Consider the following 27793-nt stretch of genomic DNA (forward strand, 5'->3'; position numbering starts at 1 on the left):
AGCAGCTATGTGTACCTGGGTCGAGAACCGAACATGAGGAACAACTTAGCTCCAGAACTGCACAGGAGGAAGAGAGCAAGCAGCTTGGAACGCCTTCAAGAGCATTGAAGAAGTGGTTAAGAGGACAAAGAACCTCCGACTCCAGACACATCTTTTTGATTCCACTGTTCTTCCTGCACTAACATATGCCTCAGAGACCTGGGCCCTATGAAAACAGGATGAGAATGCTATCCCAAAGAGGAATCAAAAGAGCTATGCTTGAAGTATCACATTTCACTCAAGTGAGAGAAGGAATCTGGAGTTCCAACCTCCATGGACGGTTAAGAATCAGGGATGCTGTCTCATTTGCCAAGGTGTCAAAAATCAGATGGACCAGACATGTAATGCAATTCAGAGACAACCGCTGGACAAGAGCTGTTACCAGCTGGATTCCACAGGACCTCAAAAGACTGTGGCCGCCCACCAGCGAGATGGTCAGACTTCTTTGTCAAAACCCTGAATGAATGGATTGAGGCTCTTCCTCTTCCTGGAGTGAGCAGAGATCATTGGGCTACACTAGCACGTGACAGGGATGAATGGAGACATTACTGGCACCTGCTTGAGCAAATTGAAGATCAACAGGATGACAAGTGACAAGTGAGTTTAGTTCCAAGCAATAAAAAGCAACATCTTTTTCAATTTAAACTTTGTAATGAATTTATTAAAAACATGAATTGAACAATATTTCTTAATTCTTAGGGGCTGAGAGACAGTTCAAGGATAAAGCACTTGCCTTGCATGTGGTTAACCCTGATTCAATACTAGGCACTGAGTATGGTACCCTAAGCACCCTCAGGACTAAGCCCTGAGCACTGCACAGTGTCTTAGAGTAAGAATACACAATTCTTTCTGAAGGGTATGGAGGATTGTTGTTCAGGGCCTGCTGGCATTTTTCTCTCTTTGTGATGTCTCTTGTCTTTAAAATTAGGATAATGTTGGTCTTCTGATTTTATCTTTATTTTGCTGCTCTTCTGAAATGTTTCACTACCTTATATTTGAGCTCACTGTGACTTTTGGATTCACCAATTCTATTATAGAGTCCCTCTGTGAAGTTCAGGTATTCTTTCTGTCTAAGGCACTATATTCTTTTTGCTTGTTATGTTTTTGTTTGGAGGCTTCTTCTTGGAAGCGACTTTGCTCAGTACTTAGGGATAGCTCCTAGGAGCAATGGGGTCTTTTAAATGCTGAATATTGCCACGAGGCTTGCTCAGGCAAAGTACGTGCTGCTGCCCATTGAATTATCTTCCTCAATCTCATCCACTGTATTATTATTATTTTAAATTTATTTTATAAGGTGGTTCACAATATTAGATTACAGTTAATATTCAAACACCAAACTCACCACTATTATACCTTCCCACCACCAAATTTGGGATGATTCCATCCCAAGCTCCAATCCTTTTCTCAGAGCACAACCAAAATAATATATTTTGTAATTGTCTGTTATAGAAAAACGTTTTATGATGTGTTGTGGCCACGCGGTCCAGGAGTATGTTCACTCGTACATGAGGCTTGGCCTGAGTGTGTTGGGAGCGGCCTTGAGAGACCCACTGTATTCTTCATTCACTTCTGGTTGGATTTTTCTTATATTTTCTCTCATATTTTTCCTTATTTTTATATTTTTGATTCATTGTTTTCCCTATTTTAATAAGGGCCATTAAGACTATTGCTTTTATGTCTTCTTCTGGTGCCGTTTATATTTTTTTAGTATAAGGAGTTTTTTCTAGGCTGTTGTCTTGATCCCTTAATATGGGTGAGTTCTTCAATCTTCCATCTACCTACTCAGTGCTCCACTGAGTCCTGGACCAGGGCCTGGTATCTTTGTTAGAATGATTCAAGTCGCATTTGTGGGAATTCACAGATATAGATACCTAGTCCTAGTGGAAATGAAATCAAGTTTTAAGCTAGTTGAACCTGTAAGGCCAAAGTCAAACAAAAGTGCAGGCAACATCAGTTTCACAGTTGTGAGGGCTGGCTCTGCTACTGTGCTGCTGTGCCACCTTTGTCAAATAAATTTTGTTAGTGTGGGGGCTAAATCCTGTTATTCATGGGAGTCACTCTTAGCAGTGCTTGGGAGAGTGTGGGGTGCTTGGATCAAACTTGGACTTATAGAATATAAAGCATGTGTTCTAATCCTATGATCCCATCCCATCACTGTCAATATTTACTTTCTTCTTTTGGAATTTGTTAAATTTATCTTTTTTTATTTTTTTGTTTTTGAGGTAATACTTAGTGGTGCTCAGGGCTTACTGCTGGTTCTCTGCTCCCAGTTACTCTTGGTTATCTGCAAGATTATAAAATTGTAATTTCATAATGTTAGGATTATAAAAATATTGCTTATGAAATATTAGAACAACTAATCCTTGAGTTTGAGCATGGTCATTTTATAACTAGAAAAAATATCTATGTATTTATGCTTACTGTCTCCTAAATAATAGTGAGATAGGTTCAAAGCACTATTTTATGTGCTTTGATACTACTTTATGTAATATTATAGATTTTAAAAATACATTAATGAGCTAATTATGGAAATTTAAAAAAAAATCTAGGCTTTGTGCTTGTTAAATGAGTCACCGATGATAATACAACTAATTAATTTGGAGCAGTCCAGACAACATTTGTATAATTAGAAATCTCAGTAAGAGTCAAAACATAATCTCCTTTATGTCTCTTTGTGCTATTCTCACTGCTGAGGCTGATTATCACTCTTTTCTAATAGCATAATTCTGCTATTTTTAAGGATATAGCCAGTATAATAATTTAGATCTTTTAATCTAATATTCTAAGAACATATTTCTTAAGCAGATCCTTGGATTTTTAATCGATTCAAAATCTGTTCTTTTGATATCACCATTTCAAATTTAACATTGCATTATACTTAGCATTCCAAATTAGTCATGAATACCAGTAAGAACCAAGATGAGATGATATCATTTATCATGCTTGAAATAGAATATGATGATTCTGATTTAGGAGCTGGGCATGTAAACTCAGGTGTGGTACATGAATATATGTGGTACTTGAATATATGAGATTATGGGTTTAATCCTAGTACCCTAAGGGGAAAAATATGGAACAGAAAAGTTTCAGCTCTGCTATTTGAACACTATAGGAGTATCTTAAAACCACATGGAAAATATTATCTAACTTTGTTTAGTAGAAAAGAAGTTTAAGAAATGACTGGTATTTATTATTATAAATATATAATATTTATTATAGTATTTATATATTATTAATATAGTAAAATTTATTACTATAAATTTTAAGTAACTTTCCTAAAGTTGGGAAGTGGTGGTTCTGACAATTCCCACAAATCATGGAACAGATCAGCAATTCGGATGCAATCTTCACATCATGGACCAGAAAACAGACTGAAGGATAAAATTAAATCAAGTAATACAGCCAAATTCACCAAAGTTGGGTGGTGATTTAGGTAATGAAGCATGGCTTAAGAAATAGCAACTAAACACCTGTCGGGAGATCATATACTTATGGAGGAAGTATAAATCATGAATAAAAAAGCTATTTATAATATAGCAGTGGTTAGTAAGACCATGGGTTCTAAAGTCAGACTACTCTGCATTGAATTTGGCTTTATTATTTATAAGTGTGCTTGCTTTGACAAAATCATTTACCTCTCTATGTCTTAATTTCCTAGTCTGCAAAATGAATGAATGGATCTCTCATAATTTTTAATATGTGAAGAGATGATAATACATGCAATTTACCTAAATATGCAAACACTTAATAACTCTTGGCTACTATTAATATTAACAAGATACTATCTTTCCTGTTAGATTGAAGCAAAATAGAAAGCCCCAGGAATGATTCGGGCAGACAAATTATCAGAGGTTCTTACAGGACAAGGGACTGCATTGAACCACATGGGAAATTCACATGTTTTAAGCACTACACAATATTTTATAGTGTTCTTTCACATAAAAGTTTAAGGAATGTAACTGTAAAACACAGAATTCCACTAGTGCAAACAATTATCCCAAGTAAAGAAGAAAATCAGGAAATGCCTTAAATTTTTGCTTCACAGTGGACTCTGTTCATTATAATAAAGCCACATAGTAAATTTACGAGAAAAAACAACTTATGAATGGTACTCTGAAGGGCATTTGTATTAGCTGATCTAGTTGAGATAAAAAATAACAAACCTGGGACTGTTCAGAAAATTTTACTACACACATAGGATGAAATTTAATAGGAATATTTATAAAATGGGAAAATGAGAAAATTTGTGATGATTTCTATTCAGGGATAATATATTATTTACATAGATATAGACGTGCATGCAATAAAATATAGTTTTGCATTTAGCATCATAGAGCCAAATGGACAACTTTGAAGACAGACCTTGCTACTAGTAACTCATCTGAGAAAGACAGCGGTAGATAAGTGGGTAGGAAGCCCTCCCTGTGCCAACAGCATGTGGCAGCTGTTCAGGAAGCAAATGAGAGCTTGGACAGCATCATCTGAAGCACAGCAGGAGAGGTGTTAGCCCTGTGTTTTCTATATTGATTTGAAAATATTTGGAATACTGGGTTCAATTCTAAAAAGATTTACAGAAAAATTCAGTTCTCCAGAGGAAGGCTATCCAAATGATGGAGTATCCAGAACTCACATAAACTGGGAATGCTTGAAAGGTTTAAACAATTTACAACGGAAATGAAAGATTTATGAGGTTCACACATTGTCTTCAAATATGTGAAGGGTCATGGGTTAGTGGAGAAGAAGGATTAGGTTAACTTTGTATAAGTTCAATTTTGCAGAACAAGTACCAGTAGCAGAGTTAGAAGATGATATACAGCACTATAAGAAGCACACTTTTACTCAAAAAAAGACTCTCAATTTATTGGAACTGCTCCCAGAGGAATGAATGAACTGCCTCGTGGAATAGTGAACACGGTGACTTGACAATGTTCTGGCAGAGGCCAAGGGGTCAGTTAGACAGTGCTGTATCTCATTTGCTTCTCGCAACAATCATGAAGTGGCAAAAATTATTTTTATTTCATAAGTAAGGCAATTAAGGTTCAGAAAGATAAAATAGCTAGGGCATGTTCTCATCACTTAAACTGGACAAAACTTTTGAAGGACAAGTGGAAAGTGAATTCTAATTATCAGGGACATGATAAGAAATTAAGAAATAAAACAGGGGGCTGGAGCGATAGCACAGCGGGTAGGGCGTTTGCCTTGCACGCGGCCAACCTGGGTTATAATCCCAGTGTCCCATATGGTCCCCTGAGCACCGCCATGGGTAATTCCTGAGTGAAGAGCCAGGAGTAACCCCTGTGTATCGCCGGGTGTGACCCCAAAACAAAAAATAAACAAAAAAAAGAAATAAGACAGTACTGGGGTCAGGAAATACTGCTCACTTCTCAGGATGATTACCAGATTTTAAATAATAGATGAATCAACTATTTATGGGGATGGGAAGAAACCTCTTCCCACCCTCTCTCTCTCTCTCTCTCTCTCTCTCTCTCCATATATATGATTTAGGAATTGTTTTATGATAAAATTAAGGCATTTCTTTGGAATCAAAGTTGTCATAATACAAAATTCAGTATCTTTCTTTCTCTATATTTATATCATCATCATCATCATCATCATCCCGTTGATCGTTGAATTTCTCAAGCAGTCTCAGTAACTTCTCCATTCGTCCTAGCCCTGAGATTTCAGAAGCCTCTCTCTACTCATTATTCCCAATGATGCCACATTGGAGGCTCTTTCAGGGTCAGGGGAATGGGACCCAGCTTGTTATACTGGCTTTGGCATACGAATATACCATGGGGACTTTGCAAGGCTCTCCCTTGTGGGCAGGAAACTATGGGTAGTTTGCCAGGTTTTCCCAGAGGGAGAAGTAGGTTATAAGATGTCCAGGAGCTTTGTTTTATAGATTCTGGATGCTGCTTGAGCACGGCTGTGGCTAAGGCTCTGGAGGTTTTCAGCCGCAGGAGCTCTGCTCGGAGTGGGGAGGGAAGCTGGAGCCCATCCCCTCCGAGGGGCCCGGAGAAGACAGCCCAGGTGAGTGGGCAAGAGACTCTTTCCCATTTCCCAGTAGCTGGGCAGTCACATCCAGAGACTGCCACCCCTCCCCACCCCACCCCCTTAATCCCATCAAAGGTCAGCATCCAAAAGAGAGCGAAGCAGAGTCTCTTGCCCGCGTGCCTGGCTGTCTTCCCCGGGGTCTCTCAGAGGGGATGGGCTCCAGATTCTCTCCCCACCCCAAGCAGAGCTCCTGGTGGCCAAAGACCTTCGGAGCCTAGCCACAGCCACGTTCAGATGAGCCTCACACATGAAGGTACCGGCAGAGGAACCCTGGTGTGTGGGACCTGGGGCTGAGACCTCCAAGTCTGCTCGGATTGGGACTGGGCCTCCTCTGCCCAGATTTCCCATTTCCCATTTATATTATATATATATACATAATATATATAATATACTATATGTATATGTTCATAAGTATGTATATGTATAGAGCAACACGGTAGCATACCCTGAAATTCATATATTTAAATTTTATAGTCTTATTCCAATATTATAGTAATGATTATAGTTAGTAATAACTATACTAATAATTTACTAATCCTTAGTAACGATTTTACTAATATAAATATTATTTATATTACTAATAATTATTATGCCAAAATATTATTTTATTGATACTTTAAATGACTACTTATTGATGAAGATTATTTATTGACATGGACTAATGTCCACCATTTGAAGATACTGAGAATATGGTCATCTATTAAGCAAGAAGTGCATTAAAACCTTATACTGAATTTTCCAGAACCATAGTCTGTACCTGCCATCTCAAGCTGTGAAAATAAATAAGGGAGCCTATAGTATAGCAACATGAACATATTAAAGTGTTATATATATGTACATATATGCATATATACATATACATATCTATTGGATGAATGCTTACTTCCTCCCACGCCAAAAATGACGTACTAAAAGTTTAACCCCCAGTGCATCTGGGGACTAGATTTTTAGATGGTAATTACAACTAAATGACAATATAATGATTGGACTGTTACAAGACTGTGGCCTAACAATAAGAAGATATATTCTTCCCACCAACACTTCCTCTTTCTCTCTTTGTTTCTGTTCTGTGTGAGGACACATTAAAAAAACTATGTTACCCAGGAAGACAGTCTAATCAGACCTTACCATGTGGGCAATGCAAACGCCCTACCTGCTGTATTATTACTCCAGCCACTTATTATTTATTTATTTTTTAACAGTGACTTTTAAGGCTATAGAGATAATGCAGGAGGTAAGGCACTTGTCTCATGTGCAACCAATCCTGGTTAGATTTCTGGCATGTATTTAGTGCCCTGTGCAATGTCAGGAGTATCTTCTCAGCACAGAGACAGGGAGTGATCCCTGACTACCGCTGGGTGTGCTGAAAACAAAAATAAGGCGAGTAATATATTATTTGTTTACTAGAGATGCCTTTTTCTATGCTGTATTTTCTATTGCCTTTTATACATCTTTCATACTATACATATAATTTTCTGAGTTTTTCTCTTGAACCTAGGACCTAAGCTCCTTTATTATTACATTTTGTAAACCACAGACAAATCACTTAGTTGTAAATAAGGAGAAAAAAATAGATTAACATACATTAGGAGTGTAAAGCAAACACTTAAAAACAAAATAGTAAATTTACAACATGCTATCCAATCCAATCACTGAAAGACAATGATTTCTTTTTAATGATCAAAATTATCAAATTGTAAAAGATGAACACAGAGTTAATTTTTTTTTTCTGTTTGCCTATCCTTTGCAATGGACTTTGCTTCTCTGCTCATTAAAAGCTAGAACCTATTTCTACAGCTTGCTAAATCTGAATTGACCTTGTAAACTGTTTGACCAACATACAGTATTCATATTTGGTTACAGGGGTTTAAAGTGAAGTCCTCAAGAAGCCTTATAACTCATTTTATTTTGTATGTTTTGCACAATCTCTTGAGATTGCCACATTTAGTTATTGGTCAAAAAAGTCAAATGGAGCATATATAAGTTATCCCTGGTAAGACCTCTCTAGATCAAACTCTGACAGCAACAGTATCCAGTGGAGCCAAAATTCACAAGCCTAACCCCATAGGAAACTGGAAGAGGAAACACCAGCTACTGCAACCCAAATTATTGACCCATAGAATTAGGAGTCCATTAAATTATTATTATTTGATGTCATTTAGGAATTTTTTGTGTTACAATAGAAAACTGGGACAAGTTACAAGACAAAAGTCATTAGTTAAATACATAGACAATTAAAATGTAAACATAAGTATTGCTATGGGAACAATCAACTACTTTATCTCATTGATGCCAGACAAACTATATAGTATAACATAAGCAAATCATAGGATCTGATTTACGGCCTTAATTCACATCTTCCTGCTCACCAATGTAGAATACTTTCAGTCTCTCAGGCAGCATTATTGAATATGTGACATTATTAAATAATTACGGAAAATCAATAGCCTTTGCTTCTTTATAAGACATTCAGAAATGCATTCAATATTTATTTTACTATATCCTTCAAACTTCATTTTGAATAAGCTTTTATTAAATTTTAAAACCCAAATGAACTTTGAGTTTCTCGTAGTGACCGGATAGTCACTATTGCTGGTTGGCTGACTTCTCAGATGGCCTACAAGGATCACTACATTCTGATATTTTGCTCTTGGGCCATCTCGACACCCTCAGTGTGTACTTCTAACCAAAAGTGTAAGGCGGATGGGATGTAAAGTCAATCCCATGATTAGGACATAAAATATTTGGTTTCTGTCTAGCTGGCTAATTCTCTTGCTGAATGACATGTTATCATTTGGAGGGATTCACATGGCAAAAATCCTGAGAGTGTTTTCCAGTCAATAGCCAGTAGTAATTTAAGACCTGCAGCAAGTAACACTCCAGAGACTGTATTATGACAGAAGCTATGTGAGCTGGAAAATGGATCCTGGACCATTTCAACTTTCAGATAAGACAATGACCCTATCTGGTACACTGGTCACAACTTTCAGACTACAGAAGCATGTCTGAATTCCTGACCCATAGAAACTGTGATAGCAAATGTCTTATCTGGCTTAGTTTTAGGGAAATCTGTTTTGCAGCAACAGATGACTATAGTTGCTCCCTTTCTATCTAGAGGTCATACATTCCAAATACTATGGATAAAATGTAATCTATTAGATTTTTATAGAAAAAATATACACACATATACAGAGAGAATATATAGAAAAAATTATATATTTATAATGTATACAAATCTGTTATCTATATGGAAATTATTTATTGATTTTAATCATTTATCACTACTAATTTTGAGACCTTTGTGGGGTTGGGAAAAGTAAAATATCCCAAGAATGTAGTGTGATGAAATGCAAATAAAGAGAACACAAAATCTGTTGGTACAAACTCCTATTTCTAAAAATTTAATGTTCTAATTTTTTAGAAGTACCATGAATCACTGTCACTGTCACTGTCATCCCGTTGCTCATCCATTTGCTTGAGCAGGCACCAGTAACATCTCCATTGTGAGACTTGTTGTTACTGTTTTTGGCATACTGGGTATGCCATGGGGAGCTTGCCAGGCTCTGCCGTGCAGGTGAAATACTCTCAGAGAGAGGCGGAAGAATTGAACCTGGGTTGGCCGCATGCAAGGCAAATGCCTTACCCGCTGTGCTATTGCTCCAGCCCATGAATAAATTGATAAAATGAGTTTAAAGTATTTTTTATTAAGATATTAAAATCAGGTTTGAAATATTCTAGTTGTATCATATATGATTTCCATGTATCAGAATCTGGATATTATCCATGTCAATATACCCACACATAGAAAATTCATAATTAAACATATTTCTTCAAATTATGTATTAGGTTGAGAATAAATATAAATATGCCTATAGACATACAAATAGTACTTCAAAAGAATTTGTTGATATGAACATACCTATCAATGCACTAACAAAAATAAATGCTTGCATTTTCAATGATCAGTTTTCAACTATCTCTGAAATCCCTATTGTTCCAGTTATCTAAGGCACTCTTCTTTTAATTCTTCATGGCAAATATTTTTCCTGTAAATTATTTTGAGTATTGGGTATGAAGGATCATTCTTTACAGACATCTCAACTTAATATAAAATTACTTATCTTTAACTCAGTTGTCAGTATTCTACAATTGTATTTACTACTTGTTGTATAATATTGCCTCAACATGTATCATTATACATGATCTAATCCTTCCATTAGTTCTGCAAGGTGGATATTATGAATCTCTATTTTAGTTTAGTAAATCAAATTTCTAAAACATCATTAATTTGCTGAAGTTCACAGGATGCATTAGTAGAAATGCTACGATTAATCTTTGCATCTGTCTGGCTTTGTACATTTTCTTATTCATCCAGGGAGAATGGGTAAAGCTCATTATTTTTCACTGTATCATTTGATTTAGAAAACTAAATTCTTTCTTAAAAAGTTGTCAGAATCTGTTGTTAATTTTTTTCTCTTTTTTGTAATTAATGAATCACTATAAGGTACAGTTACAAACTTATGTACTTTCATGTTTGCATTTGGTTTACATCCCTCCACCAGTGCCCTTTCTCCCCCACCAATGTTTCCAGTATCCCTCCCACCACACCCACCCCAACCCCCACCACCTCTACCTGCCTCTGTGGCAGGGCATTCCCTTTTATTCTCTCTCCTATTGGGTGTTGTTGTTTGCAACAGAGGTATTGAGTGGCCATCATGTTTGCTCTATAGTCTACTTTTGGTAGGCAGCTTTCAACCTGAGTGGGTCCTCCCAAAATTCTCTACTAGGTGTTCCCTTCTCTATCTCTGCTGCCTTTCCCCCCAGCATGTGAGGCCAATTTCCAAGCTATGAGGCAGACCTCTTGGTTCTTATCTCTACTGCTCTTGGCTGTTAGCATCCCATTCTGCTACTTTATATTCCATATATGAGTGCAACTACTCCTGGAAATATATCCCGGAGAGGCAAAAAGGTACAGTAGAAATGATGTCTGCATTTGTATGTTCATTGCAGCATGTTTACAATAGCCAAAATCTGGAAAAAAACTGAGTGCCCAAAAACAGATGAATGGTTAAAGAAAGCTGGTATATCTACACAATAGAATACTATGCAGCTGTTAGAAAAGATGAAGTCATGAAATTTTCATACAAGTGGATCAAGATGGAAAGTATCATGTTGAGTGAAATGAGTCAAAAAAAAACACTCATATGTTGTTGATTTTATTTGTATTCTATTAGTTGAATGAAGGAATTTTCAAGAATAAAAAAGAAAACATGATCTTTATCATAATTCCTTTTAATGATACACATAAAAATTTGCATCTGAATATAGAAGACCATCTAAATATAGAAGAAATTGACCATAGACTCAAATTTCTCTTATAAAAAATAAACCGTGAAACATATAGGAAATTCTGCCTATACTTCTCATTGTTATGTCTCAAGATAGTATAATAAAGTTGTAGAAGAAGAAAAAAATTGAGTGCATAATAAAATAATAAAGGCTATTTAAGATAACTGAAAAAAAAACACCAGATTTTAGAACAGAGGAAGGAGGCAAGCTGGGGAGATGGCCACAAACTTAAGAGATGCACAAAGCGTAGGCATTTTGCCTTGCACATCAAGTGCAACAATGATTTCAAATGGGATGGCAATAATAGCACCAAATGTTAGACTGAATAAATCACATATGTAACACTTTTAATATGTTCCTTTGGCTGTCCTTTTGACTTTCTTTTACCTGCAGATGATTGCTGAGAAACCAACAGTTAAAACTTCCTAAACTATTCTAGGAATAGAAAAATATATGGTGACACTAAGCCAGAGGAAGGGAAGGCTGATAGTGGAGCCAATAATGAGTTTTATACAGATAAAGGGATAGAATATGAATGACAGGGAGATATTATGCATTCCCATTGAGACTAGGAGAAGAAGGAAGGTCAAAATAAGAAGGTGCTCTATAGGCTTAGAGACACAGAATGATTTTTTCAATGGAATAATGTTTCAAAATTATAGATACCCTGCTGGGCAAGTTTTTCTTATAATGGTTTAGGTTCAGTACTGCCCTGAAAAAGGGATAGCCTTTCACTGACCTTTTTCATTCAATGATTAAAATTCAGTTTACCAGCTTTCTCATTATCTCTTAAGTTCTGTGTAAAATAATGATTCTACCCTAATCTGACTTGGCTCTTTTAGCCTGGGAATTTCTGTTTTACAGTCCCTTGGCCACAGCATTTCATTTTATGATGCAAAAAGTCAAAGGAGCTAGATGATCTTGATAGTCTCCTATGCAACAGAGCTGCTCACTTCATTTAAATGGAAATGTGTATTTTCATGAAAATTCAGGTTTGTGTTGATGAACAATGATAAAGTGTCATTACAAATACAATAGTGGTGATATACAAAAACAGCAGTAGAAAATAGTGTCTTAAGAAGTAAAATTTAAAATAAAAAATTAAGAATACACACAACGCATATGGGTAAAAACATTTTTCGAAGAACTGAATGCATATTATTTGGACAGTTACAAAGTTGAAAATAGCAGGACAAAGGTTTTGGAAGATGGCTGAATACACGTATCTCTGGTGAGCACAGTGTCTTAATATGAGAAGACCAATTAGTATGGTGCCTTTTTAAAATAGATATTATTTAGCTAATAAGCATTTTTTAGTGACATGGTAAAAAATGTCATGATTTTAGGTGTGATATTATTTCCAACGCCCTTTGCTAGCTTAAAATTTTAACGTGACTATTTGGGGTCCATTTTTTAATAATTAACTTACGAGATATTTAATGGCTAGAAACTGTCTCCAAACTGAAATCCTATTATTTCTCCACCAAAAAACACAGAAAAATGTGTAGGTCTTATAGAACTTTTCTATAAGACCAAAAAACACAGAAAGATGTGTAGGTCTTATAGAATTTTTCTTCAGCAAGGAATTGTGAATCTGTATACCTTTCTCTATTGCTACTTTCATGCTTTAATTTGATTTACTATCTCTTACTTGCTAATTACCATTAAATAATGTAAGTCTCTTCCCATCTCAGCACTCTACCTCACTTCATCATTCACACTTGCAGGTCACTCTGAGTCATTTAATTTAAACTTCAAATGACATACTTGTTGACACTGCTGATAAGGAAATGGGAATGAAACAATGGGATTGGGGTTGGGGGAGGGGAATAGGAGGCAACGCAAATATTTACAGTTAAGAGTTGTGAAACTAGGTCACAGTGGTTACACAACAGATATAATTGAGAGTTATATAACTACCATTTCTTGCTTAATTTGACTAAGCAATAAATTTTCCACACTGCTGCTATATTCGCACATTCACTTGGCTTGTTCTACATGCAGAATGTTAGGGACATGACCTCACAGCACTAATTAACAGAACTATACTGGCCAGGGACAGAAACAGAAATTTATGCTACAACAGCATTTGTCTCACAATGCATTTTTATTTTTATGATTTTTCTAAAGGTGGATAATAGAAAGGATATATCTCATATTGCTTGAAAGTGAAATAGTCAAAAAGGACTAGACATTAAAAAAAAAAAAGATACTGTATGGACTGCATGGTTTAGATCAGTGGATTTAAACCTTTTTTAAGTCTGTAGACCAGCACTGGTTCATGGACCAAACAAGGAGATTGAATCACAACTTAATAGAATTTAGACATAGCAAGGGAAATATTCTGAGATACTGTCTAATACCAAATGCTTACTTGAATAATATGTCAAGTTTTATTAAGTCAATGTGTACACTTTGGTTGAAAGAATATTTCCTAATTAAACTAATTTGAAAAAGTAGAAAAATAATTAGAAAAAAATACCATTGTTTTTCAGATACTTCTCACTCGATATCATGATATGCGGACACTGGCATTTAATTTATGAACCAAGGGCTATAATAAAAAATAATCCACTATAGGTAAGTCTTGAATGCTGCAATATAAAGAGATAGGGCATTTTTTCAAAGCCAGATTTTTTTTTCAAGGCTAAACATAGAGTACAATGGAATTATTGAACCCCTCTTCTCAGTATTCCCCAGCAATCTTAACAACGAATCCCCAAACTAAATGAATACAATGAAATCACGCAATTTCAGATATGCCTTTAATAAACATTTTTAAAATGCCTTTTGTTGAATGCTTTATGTTCAGCAAAAGTGGCTAGAGAACCCAATTTTATTACCATTCCTTCAGTTTTTTTTTCCTGATAAGACAACTTCTTTACTTAGAAGCATTAGGATTAAGTACACAGAACCCTTGAGTCAGTTTTCAGAGAAAGAAATGAGATTACCTACCACGTTTAGGAATCGGACTGCTATCAAAGGACTCTACAAATATTCTCCAAAAGAACTAGAATCACTGTCAGTCCTCAGTTTTATCTGGAAAACAGTTCAATGGGCAAAGCCACATGGAACTTGGAGTTTACCAGGATTCTCCTATTTATTTAATACTCAGTTGTCACTATCCTAAGATACATAATTATATGTTCATTTGTTTGTTTGGCTTTGGGCCATTTCTAGGGGCCTCCACCTGGCTCTGCATTCAGGATTCACCCCTGGTGGTAACTTGGGGGAACATGTGGGGTTCCTAGGGACCATGAGGGGGGCTGGGGATGGAACCTGGGTCAGCCACATGCAAGTAAGTTAAATTCACTGTAGCATCTCGAGATGGTATGCATTTTAAAATCATTTTTTTTTAATTGAAACATTGTAAATTACAAAGTTACAAAGATATTTATGCTTGATTTTCAGATGTAGATTGTTTCAAACCAATCTCTTCGCCAGAGCTCACTACCCTTCACCAATGTCCCCAATTTCCCTTCTGTCCCCCAGCCTGCCTCTCTGACAGTCACTTTCCCCCTCCCCATTGTCCTAGTGTTTCCTTCACTAACTTGTCCCCCTAACTTGTCCCCCAGTACCAAGTTTCCTACTAAAGCCCAGTTCTGCTCTTCATTTCTACAGCCATTGAGCATTTGATATTCTCTTATGAGGTTTCTTTATATTCCATATATAAAAGATCATTCTGGGACTCTTCCTCTCTCTCTCTCTGGTTGATTTCAAGGGATTATATGTTTTCATTATCCACTAGTCTCTGAAAATTATATAGGTGGTCCTTGGGTAAAATGGGGCTTTGAAAGGAGCAAACAATCACCAGTCTGTCTTTAGTTTGACTTTGGCAAAGACTAAGCGACCGTCATGGTCAGTTCTTGATTGGCTCTGTTCTATCTAGGGGGTCACACTGAGTATCTTAGAGGAGACTAGCACCCCCACATCTCGTCTGGTCTGGTCTCCCTTTTCTATTTAGCAGTACATCCCCCCCCCACCCTTCTTTGGTTGTGTTTAGTCTGGTTTTCTTGTCAGAGATTAAATTTCTAAATGCTTGCATAAAGTGTGTTATTGTGATTGCTGATGTGAAGAGAAGAGTATGAGGTTTCTAGATGGCTTTCTTATAACTCAGAGACCTATGCTCTTTATTCCTCCTCATTAATTGGAGGGCAAATGTATTGCTGACCTAGCTTTGACGATTCAGTTAGACCACATAATAAGGGAAGCTAGTGCAAAGAGTAGAAGGACCTCAGCAGAAGGACCTTTTAAGACCTTCTGGATGAGAGCTTCTCTGTCAGCATGGACTACTCACCTTGGGTCAAGGATTTGAAAGAGAAATAAATCTACATTCTGTGATCTCTCTGTTGCATTGGCTTTATCTGTAATATATATTCATATATATCCATCTATCTATATATATATATACACACACATAGTAAATTCTTGTGGGATAATTTATGAGAGAATTATAAAATCTATAAAAAATTGTTGAATAATATAGTCTTCTGAGAGTGTAAATGTTCTATATAGAGAAAACTACTAATCTGCATTAAAATGATATAAAAAGCATTGACCCAAATTTTACTTATGATTCTTAGAACATTTCAAGATTGGTAGAGCCTTAAGGTTTTCAATATGAATACTAATTATAGTATATGCCTATAGATGTTGGAGCTTGAATAAATCTTTAATAACTTATTATGAAATCCTGAAGTTGCATTTTCAAAATAAATTCCCAAATCAGTCTAGTTTCATTATAATTTATCTTTATATTGAAAGAAGCATATTACAAATAACTTCTGCAAAGTTTTTCATTGTTTGGAAACTGACTACATTTTTTTAAACTATGGTACTATAGTTTCTTTTTAATATTTTACAATAAAAATAAAACGAGTTTCATTTGTCATTTCTTACTTTTTCCAATTATTAAAATGACTAGTGTTTAAAATGTTACATGAATAAGCCAGTTATAAAAACACAAAGAATCATCCTCAAAGTGTAGATTTTAAGTTTACCTGCCCCAATGACTCTCTCGATGCGAATTCTTGAGGGATCAATTTCTTTTGCAAATTCATGAACAGCTAAGGATGGATCTTCATAAGTATCTGGATCTATGTAAGTTTTAATTCCTGGAAAACGCACTGCAACAACAACAAAAGTCATTTAATTGGAGACTATGTTAGCAAGTATAGAACTAGTGAATATTTAAAATGAAGAGTTGAATGCTATAGTACACAGACATTTTATCCCAAATTTGATTTTCTCTCTTCTCTCTGGTCTTACACTGCTTTCCTCTAAACACAATACATGAAGTGCAGGGGAAAAAATGAACACTTCCAATTTGAAACTGCTGCTTACATATTTAACTTATTCATATCTTTTTAAAATGTAACTTTGCTATCTTTCTTCTATTTCTTTGGCTAATTCATGTTATTTTTGTGGCTTCTTGCTGAGGCCATCTGGTTTGGTTCATGCCAAACCACTAGTTGGGAAACATAATAAATACTTCAAGAGAATCCTTTCCTTCTTCATTTTGTACTAAATGCCCAGTAGTGAATCCTAAGGCTCCTTAGTCTAAGTTATCTGTCCTGGTGTCTCCATCCAGGTTTCTGCACGTTTACAGTCTTCTCAGTGTAGCATATGCCTGTGATGGGCTATGCAAGCTCTCTCTACGCTGCTAGAACAATGAGCCTCAATTTACTGTTCAAAACTTGAGATTTGCTAAAAATGCATGCCCTACACCTACCCCGTGTCTTGTGAGTCTGGGCTCTGATGAATGAGGGTGGAACATTTTGATGGAAATTAAAACCAATACATAAGAAATCCGGTGAGCTTTAGCAATACCCCAAGACCATCCCTTTAGCTTATAATATCACCAGTCAAAAGCTTTCCTTCTCTTGGGGTGGTACAGGTGCCAAAGATCCTTATTTCTTCTGCTGAACTTGAAACAGAAGATTAAACAGTTAAACACCTTGCTCCATGTATTATCCTTATACTGTGGTTAATTAGAGAACCTCCCTTTCTTGTTAATTCTGTGTCTGACTACAGAGAAACTGTCTTGACAAGGTAGTTTGCCATTTGGAGGTGGAGGTGGAGGTGGGTTTTGGGGAGGAGAGGGTGGCAATTATCAAACCAACTATAGTGGTAATTATAGCTTGCTTTGGAAGAGAATCTTCAAATGAATATAACCTTGTAGTCAGTTCAAGGATTTCATACATATTCTAAGAGTTAAAGAGCTGATTTTCTTTTTCAGTGTTAATGAATTGTAAATTGATTTGTAATATGTTTAAATGACAGTCTCTACCAGAAGGAATAAGAATTTCTTAATATTTCTATGCCAAATACTCAATTAAATAAAACCAACTAGAGCCATTGTGAGTGGTAAATAACTAGATACACAATCTTGTATTTTTAGTATATTCACTCTGTCATATTTCCCAGCAAGTAGAATTAAGAAAACAGTATTTTCTTTTAATGAGAAGCAGGTGCAATTCCTACCAACACACCTAGAAGCCAAATGAAAAGTCTTAATACTAGAAGATTAAAGTGAATCTATTTTGGTGGCATCAATTCAGGGGATATAAGTCAAAATGAACTCTTGAAATGTTGGGATAAAATAATGGAAGAGTCACTGGTCTACTTACAATGTCCATTCTGCATGTGATTTCTCCTCTTCTCTTCTGATTTCATTTTGGCCTTTATGTACCATTGGCACCTTTAGAAAAGGTAAACAGACTTTTATTTTTGGAAATATACTTGATGAGAACCCATATTACTCTTATAAGCCATAGTAAAGTTCTTACCACAGAGACAACATTTTAAAAAGTGAAAATTGTTCAAAGATTTTTTATTCACTTATCAAAATTAGACTCCGATAAAAATAAAAATACTCAAAGGGATTGACTGGTTCATGTGATATTGATGCACTGGGCGTGGAAGGGCAAAGTGTTAGGTAGAGTAGTTAATTTAATTTGTCACTTTAAAACTTTTCTGAAAAAGTATCTCTTCAAAATAAAGAACGGCATGGGTGGAGATGGGAGACAGGGACAGATAAAAGGAATCCTCCCGCCAGGAGAGGCTCTTGGACCCCTCACCTAACCCAGACAGACAGCAGGTGTGCAAGGATCTCACCCAGGCACACGTGGCCTTGCCCAGAAACTAAAAATGTCATGGGAACAGGGAGTTACTGGGTACATCAGGTCACACAGCAGCAAGCCCCAGCTAGAGGCCAGGTTACAGAGTTATAGCTGAAGATTTCAGACTAAAAAAAGTACACAGTTGATAGAGAATAATGTAGGGACAAGACTAGGTCATTACACTGGAGGTGAGGAGATGAGGAACAAGACTTAGACTGTCATACACTGGGCTGGACACCAAGGGATAGTATAAGTGACATCATTCATGGGTAAAATGAGAGGCTTGGGCAGTGGGACCCATTCATGGGACCCATCTACTGGTCTGGGTCCCTCCAGTTTAAGAAGTTCCATTCTTAATTTTTAAGCTTCAGAGATTTTAATGCAGATTTTTCATATAATTCTCAAAGATCCATGAGCTTAGGAAAAAAGCCACTTATGCATAATCAACATGAATCCAAGGAAATATTTTATGATCAGCTACAATACAGTCTTTTAATAGTTAAAACTGGGGAAAAGCATTAAAACCCCAAACTTTAAAAATAGTTTGAATTAGAATCTAAGAAATTTCATTGTCATTTTTAGTGACATTAAAAAGACTTTTTAAACATTACACATCAGAAATTCAGTAAAGCCATGTTCAGTTCTCTGTCAGGATGTCATGCTTCAAAGAACAGAGGTCGGCATTTATATCCCATGATTTCAATATGAATGAACTCATTAACAACCATATCATTTGACAGCTCATAAAATTGCTTATTCCACATGGTTAAAACAAAATATATCTGTGGTACACAATCGAAATTTTCAAGGTGAATTTTGCCTAAAATCTTATGGGAAATGGAGCATTTATTTAGGACTGTCTTAGAGTTCTCACAGGATAATTTCAAATGGATGCACCCCTAACAAAGTGCATAAGAGATTCTTCAAAATAATCTTTTTAATTTTATATAATTAAATTGGGATTGTATGTAGAATGCTAAAGCAGCTTCTGGTGTCATATAAATTTGAAACATGAAGATTAGCACTTGAAAATGATTTAGTTCAAATTTGTCTTCATCATTAAATTCTTTCTTGAAGGGGAATGCAAATTCTACCTCAGGGATCCCAATTAAAGTTATCATTTGACTTTATCTCTCAATTTTATTAGGTAAACTTATTTAGGATACAATGACTCAAATTTTTTATGTTTATTATATTTGTGTTAATATAAATATTTTTGTTGTTTTAGTAAAACATTTTTACATGTGGATATGATATACTTAAATAATTATTTGTTGAGGAAATAAATCCATAACTCTTATTCTAAAAATACCTACAATATAAATATCAACTAGAAATTTCCTATGTGTTAATTCATTATCAAATAAAATTAATTTTAATCACCTACCACTATAAACCAAGAGGTATCCACTTAACTTGGAATAAATGACCTCCCTCTTTAAATACAAATATCCTCAGGACAGCACAAATGACTTTTGTATACAAACTTTCAAATTAGAAAATAAAAATCCTTCTGAATCTAATTAGTCATCATGCCTAGATAATCCCATTTTAGTTAGTACAATGTGTATCTTTTAGAGTTAAGATCACATTAAAGAATACCTTAGGACTTTAACAACTAAATAATTATATAAATAGGGTAGGGAGTATTCCACTCTTGTTGTTTTTAAGTTATGTGCAAATTCCTGATAAAAAATTCTGGGGGAGGGTGGAGGAGAGTCATACCCAGCAGAGTTCAGGTTAGCATGCAGTGACAGCAATCAAACCCAGGGCAGGCACAGTAGCCCATTGACTCATCTCCCTAACTCCATAACAGGAATTTTAAAGATAAATCTGAACGTTCCTAAATTCATAACATATGGGCAGCACTTTGCGTCATAAATGGGAATGACTGAGTTTATTCATCTACTTAACATTTTCTTCGTAACATTTGCAGAGCTTCTCACAATCCATAACTGGTATTTTTCCTTTAGCTGAACCAAATTGCTAGCTAGTGTGTTGTGGCATGTTACTTGAAAATGCCGCTTTCCCCCTCTTCTTTCCTTCTTTTCTCCACACTGGTACCTCTAACCTTTGCCTCAAGTAATTTTTCCTCATTTCCGCTTTCCTAAGTTTTGTTGTCTTCTAATCCCTCATCTTTTAAAAAAAGGAAATAGAATTTTAACCCTTCTGAAAATAAATGAAAAATTAAGCTCATGTCTCTAATGGATAAAGAGTTTTGCTTCGCTTTTTCAAGATCATATTTGAGATGCACACAATAGTGCTGAAAATTTTGCTTTCAACCGAATACCTAGATGGTTTAGTGATTCCAGAATTTGTTTTCTGTCCATTCTAAGAAACGGTTGCCTCAGCACTGTGTTGAGGCCATGAAAGAGAGAAATCGAAGTTGCTGCACCAGAGTGTCTCATGGGATTAAAGAGGAAGCCTTCCTCTTCCCTGACCCGCTGCTGTAAGCAGCTCCATTCTAGCAGGTCCTATTCTACATTTTAAACATTCCCATAATTCCTGGGCACTTTGTAAAACTAGGGAAGTTTCCAACTTCCCCAAGACCATAAATTCTGACCTAGACCTGACGCTAACAGGAGACTAGAAGGCAATGGGGCAGTACTTGCACACAGGTGAAACATACAAAGGTCCTAAATAAAGGTTGTAACTAACCAGACAGTCCCCACCGATGAATGGGATATTATTTTAAAACACATGGGAATCCTCCGACACTGTTATATAAGAAATACAAAGACCCAGTTTTCCTATGAAAAATTTCACCCCAAACTGAGTCATACTTAACCTATACTAAATTTCTTCCAGCTGGGCAAAGTGCAGGGGGGTAGGGGTAAGGCTTGAGAAACACTTGGTAACCTGGTAATGTTCAGGGGTTACTTCTGGTGGTGCTTGGGGACCACCTGGGATGCTGGGGACTGAACCCAGGTCAGCCACATGCTAGGCAAGTGCCCTACACTTTGTACTATCTCCCCTGGCTCCCGGGGGATGTTTCTTTTCTACTTTCCAATAAATTTCTATTTCCTTCTCTGAGTCTGAGCATTTTTTTTATTACTGAATGTTTTCAAAATAAAAATAAGAAAACATGCACAAACATAGACACCTCCAATCACTATGCCTGCATCAGCACATGCTATGCTCACATACTTATTTTATTAGTATTAATTTATTATTCTTCTCTGCTTCTTGTCAAATGTTCCCCCCCTCTTGTTACTGTATCTAGTATTCTTGTAATTTATCAGTCTTGCAAAGCAGGAGATTCTGACACAAGTGCTACTACTACAGGAACAATGTTATGTCTATTTGTAACACACAAAAAATTAAGTATTCAAAAACTTTGTCAACATGCCCCCTTTCAGTTAATTTCATAAGGAGTTAGTATTTCAATTTAAGCACATTAGAATATTCATTTGCTTCTTTGTGCTTTGATAAGTTCTGTAAGATCTGATTTGTTACCACTACATCCATTACACCTTTTATATGTGGTGGTTACTTTTTGTCAGGGATTGGTGCTTAGTAAGTGATTCTAAGTATGTGTCAATTTATTGATCTACACCTTTAGTTGACTGTCAAAATTATAGATAAATAATTTTTCATATGTGCACATTCCTGTAATATTTTATGAATTTTAATAAACTACTAAAAACAAGTAGTTTTGAAAATGAATAAAACAACGGGTATTTACAGTTCACTGAATTATTGCCCCTGAAGGTAACTATTTGTTATTTTTGCTCATTATCATACATCATGATTTTCCAGTAGTGATGATGTATTTTAGCTGGGGTCAGCATGAATGGGCATTGCTTGGGCATTCTTATTGCTGTCTTAAATCATTAACACTGGCATTTTGCAGTATGTGCGTATTTAGATTATCAAGAATAAACTCCAGTTATTCACCTGTGTTCCTATCAATAACCTGAAGGAATAATTTTCATATATAATATTTAAAACTATGATAATAATGTATATCCAGAATAAAATAGGAAAGTCACTTAAGGAATTCATACATACTGTCTTCACTCATGTCTCTGTTTTGAAAATACTGGGTTCACAGTAACAATTCAATGTATTTAAAAATAGACCATTTTAATGCATTATCATCCCAAATCTGCATGAAAATAGCAATGTATGGAAAAAGGTGAAGCTTTTCACCACATAACAAGATTTTAAAGCTAGTTTTTTTCTGTTATTTATTTTTACCTCAAATATCTATATTATTAAAAAGTAGAAACACTTAGATGAATAAAACTAATTCCATGATACTAATGTAGAGATTTTCAATCTAGTTTGTTTTAGTGAATAAAAACAAACATTGATATAGCACTATATCCCTAAAGAACTTTTAAGTAAGTGTTTCAGTCTATCTGTTGAATTATTTCTTCGCAAGAACAGTTCCGTTTATAGTGTAATTTAACCTAGCTGATGGAAAAATCTCAGAACTAATTTAATAGGAGTTTATAATTCCTGGCTTTCAGTGTGTTTCACTAACCAGCTATTTGGTTGCTTCATTGTAAGGAAGCAGCTGAGACAGAGAACTGGCCGTCTTGCTTCTGTTGCCATATCAACTTCTCAGGCAGCTGACTCCCCCTGGTCCCTTTCTCTGAGGCATGCTTTGTTACATTGAAAGACATTTGAACACAGAGTGAAATGGTCATTCAAAAATGTTGGAAAGAATCTTATACACTTCAGTTACCTCCCAGTGATTAAGAAGAACAAAGTAAGGATGACGAGGAGAGTGAATCCCCCAACAGCTGCCGTAGCTATCACGAGAATCTGTCCCTGTTCTGCTGCCATGTCAGAAGCTGAAACACAAATACAATATTGAAATTTCCCTCGGTGACGTTTCACCACCAACATTATTATACAACTTTCCCATGTCATGATAACAGAGATAATTTTTTCCACACTTTCCCATACTTTCCTTTTGTCTCATATGTAGGATGTGAACTCACCAGAGAGCTAAAGAAGTGAACATAACTAGAAGAAAAACGTATCTGCTTATAAAACACCCAATAAAGCAAATGGATTTTTATTAGTACCCTGGAATTTTAGGTTAAGAATGTGAAGTTTACAATGCTATACTATACAGCCAGGAATAATGAAGTCATGAAATTTGCTTATAAATGGATGGATTTGGAGAATAAGTATTATGCCTTGTGAAATGAGTCAGAGTAGAGAAATAGACATAGAATGGTTGCACTAATTTGTGGGATATGAAAAACACAGTATGAGACTATTACCTAAGGACAATAGAAATGAGGGACAGGAGGACGAAACCACAGTTGTAAAATTGTCACAAGTGGGAGGAGGTGGGTAGGGTAGTTAGGATAGAGAGGCATATGATAGATATGACAATAACAGAAATAATCACTCTTGAAATAACTGAGTGGTGAGTATAGGTAAAAGGATATACATGATACATTTACAGTACCTGTACTTCAAACCATAATGACCAAAAGGAGAGAGGAAGAGAGCAAATGAGAGAGCAAGAGTGAGAGTGAGAGTGTGTGCGTGTGTGCACATGAGACAGAGAGAGAGAGAGAGAGAGAGAGAGAGAGAGAGAGAGAGAGAGAGAGAGAGAGAGAGAGAGAGAAGAAAAGTGCCTGCCTCAGAGGCAGACTGGTAGTGGGAAGGTGAAAGGAGGAAACTGGGGACATTGGTGGTGGGAGATGTACACTTGTGAAGGGACAAGTGTTGTAACATTGTATGACTGAAACCCAATCACAGATTTTATAACTCTGTATCTCTTGCTGTGATTAATTAAAAAACTTTAAAAAATGCGTTGCCTAAAGCCCAACTATCAAAAACTTTGCAAATCATGGTTCTTTAATTAAATAAAAAATATTTTTAAAATGAACGTGAGACACTGAGAATGATCTACAGAACTGATCTTGGTGCATGTACCTGGGCGGGAACGAGCTTTAGGGAGAGCCATGGTGTGTGGGCACTCTGAAGGAGGGTAGTGACCATAAAAGCCCACCAGTGATAGTATTGGGAAGCATGGTGCTTAAAATAAATGAATAAGTAGAAATTAAAAATGTATTCCTGCATTAAAACAGATGGGCTCAAAAATTTTATTGATAAAATTTTATTCTATTAAACAATTTGGTCAAAGCTTTACATACATTTTCTTGTCTGTTTCCACAGAGTGGGCTGTTTTTATATTGTTATTGTTGTGTAATTCATTTTGACATTGACTTTATTAGAACACATTACACCCAAAATTAAAGCCTATATAACATATAGCTACAATGTATTCTCTCATTGACAAAATTAAATCTTAAAACTATATAGGCTATATGTTTCACTAACCTTCTAGCAACTTCAAAATACATTAATTCATTAATATTTCTTATTCTCTGTATTACTAAAATCTTAATAAGATGGAATTTATATTGGATGTACTATAAGTAATTGCTTAATAGTAGAAAGAAACAAATTCTTCCTAAAAAGAAAGAACTTGTTTGAGCTAGAGTTTCCTTTTTTATTTGATAAGAAATATAGAGAAAATATAGAAAGAACAGAGAGGGAGAGAGGGGGGAAAAAGGAAGGAGGGAAAAAGAGAGAGAAAGAAGAAAGAAGGAGTGAAGGAGGAAAAAGGAAAAGGCAAAGAAGGATAGAGCAAAGGAAGAAAGGAGGAAATAACGGGAAGTATCTCCTTATCTCGTATCTCGTAAGAAAAGTGGGAGGGAAAGAAGGAAAAAAGGTGGAAGGAAGAAAGGAAGGAAGGAGAGAAGGCAGGAAAGAAGGAAAGAAGGAAGGAGGGAAATAGATATTCTAGTCCTGATAAAAGCAATACAGATATGGAGGCAGCACTACACATTCCACAGGTATGCTCAGGTTTACCTGGATACATCTACCTCAGAGAAAGAACTAAACAAAACTAGACAGCTCAGGATTGAAACTCAACCAATCTCTTACATTTTTAACCAGTCACCAAAGTTCCTTTTAATTGTACTAAGTAAAACTTGGCTGACTTCTAGCCTTATTTACATAGCACACCTTAATGTAAAGTATGCTTCCATTTATTTTTGCATACACATCTTCACCATACCCAGGTAATTCAAAATATGATTCAAGGACTTCTTGGATCTGTCTATTCTGGGCTGTCTCCCTGGGATACAACTTTGTTCCAGCTACATGAGATATCTCTCAAGGATTATTTCCTTGTTTAATAACCTGCCTCTGATGAATACCTTCCTGAGACATATCTTACATTAATGATTGAGTTGATGAGAATGTCTAAATTTTTAAATTAGTCAGATTCTTCAGAATTCTGTAAACTTGAAGAGAGTTGGTTTTCACTTTGGTTTTTATAAGAATCTTTTTTTTTTAAAAAAAAAGTTTAGGTAATATGGCTAGAGTATCTTAAAGTTTATAGAACTAATGGACAAAGTTATAGCATATCCCACCACCAAAGAGCCTGTGAGTTGCCACCATTGTCCTTATGTGTCACCTCTTACTATCAAAGTCTATTGATTATATCTTATGTAAGGAATAAATGGAATCAAAGAAAGAATATAAATGGAAAATTAGAAAGCTGTTCTACTTCAGTGAGTTATTAAACTTGAATGCTCTAAATATATCTACAGAAGTGAATTTTTTTTTGGGAATCTGAATATGCTGTATTAAAAATTTTATCCATAGTAATAGCTTTCTCATAAAAGTTTAAGAGAATATCAGAATCATAAAAACTGTTGATGAGTCAGCAATAAACCAATCAGTATTAAAGAGACCTTAAAAGAGATCTAAATGTAAATAAAAACAAGTGACTGTTTTTAGTTCTTTGCAACAAAGTTATTAAAACTTGGATATATTTTAAGTACTATGATTTAATCAAAATTTTAAGCACTTAATTAGTTGAGTACTATTTCATAATCTGTGTAGAGAGAAGTTAAGTAGCAGTATCAAATTTTATAAATAACACACTAAAGATTATTTGTTAGGTCCTCTCAGAATTCTCTCATTTCTCTCCCTCCAAACTTTATTTAAACACCATGGTTTGCAAAGTTGATCATGATGATTTGTTACAGGCATACAATATTCTTTTTTTTGATAGAGTATCACATATTTATTGGGTACTTTTTAAAAAAATTAATTAATTTTTTTAATTAGTGAGTCACCGTGAGGGTACAGTTACAAATTTACCTATTTTCGTGCTTGTGTTTCCCTCATACAATGTTCGAGAACCCATCCCTCCACCAGTGTCCATTCTCCACCACCAATGAACCCAGTATCCCTCCCACCCTCCAATCCCGTCACCCCCCCATCCCATCCCGCCTCTGTGGCAGGGTATTCCATTTTGTTCTCTCTCCTTTTGGGTGTTGTGGTTTGCGATAGGGGTATTGAGTGGCCATCGTGTTCAGTCTCTAGTCTACTTTCAGCACGTATCTCCCTCCCTGCACGGGATCTCCAACCACATTTTACTTGGTGTTCCCTTCTCTATCTGGGCTGCTTTTCCCCCAGCATGTGAGGCCAGCTTCCAAGCCATGGAGCCAACCTCCTGGTATTATATACTACTATTCCTGGGTGTTAGTCTCTTACTCTGTTATTTTATATTCCACAGATAAGTGCAATCTGTCTTTGTCTGTCCCTCTCTTTCTAACTCATTTCACTTAGCATGATACTTTCCATGTTGATCCACTTATATGCAAAGTTCATGACTTCATCTTTTCTAACAGCTACATAGTATTCCATTGTATAGATGTACCAAAGTTTCTTCAACCAGTCATCTGTTCTCAGGCACTTGTTTTTTTCCCAGATTCTTGCTATTGTAAGCAGTGCTGTGATGAACATATATGTGCAGATGTCATTTCGACTATACTTTTTTTGCTTCTCTGGGATATGTTCCCAGAAGTGGTATTGCTGGATCAAATGGAGGCTCAATTTCTAATTTTTTGAGAAGTGTCAAGATTGTTTTCCAAAGGGGCTGAACAAGTCGGCATTCCCACCAGTAGTGTAGAAGGGTCCCTTTTTCCCCACATCCTCTCCAACATCGGTTGTTGTTCTTTTGGATGTGTGCCATTCTCTGTGGTGTGAGGTGGTATCTCATGGTTGTTTTGATCTGCATCTCCCTGATGATTAGTGATTAGTGATGCAGAGCAGTTTTTCATGTGCCTTTTGGCCATTTGTATCTCTTCCTTAGAAAAGTTTCTGTTCATTTTTTCACTCCATTTTCTGATGGGGTTGGATGTTTTCTTCTTGTAGAGTTTAACCAGTGTTTTATATAT

General features: G+C 35.8%; 1 protein-coding gene across 1 annotated transcript in view; it reads right to left on the reverse strand.

The window, feature by feature from the left end:
• Positions 1-27793, reverse strand: part of EPHA6 (EPH receptor A6) — a 970410-nt gene that overhangs the window by 273653 nt on the left and 668964 nt on the right. Inside the window, 3 exon segments of the mRNA XM_055129205.1 lie at positions 16443-16568; positions 18072-18142; positions 23257-23365. Of these exon segments, the coding sequence (XP_054985180.1) occupies positions 16443-16568; positions 18072-18142; positions 23257-23365 (306 nt within the window).

The sequence above is a fragment of the Sorex araneus genome, chromosome 2, assembly GCF_027595985.1.
Source record: "Sorex araneus isolate mSorAra2 chromosome 2, mSorAra2.pri, whole genome shotgun sequence".
NCBI lineage: Eukaryota > Metazoa > Chordata > Mammalia > Eulipotyphla > Soricidae > Sorex > Sorex araneus.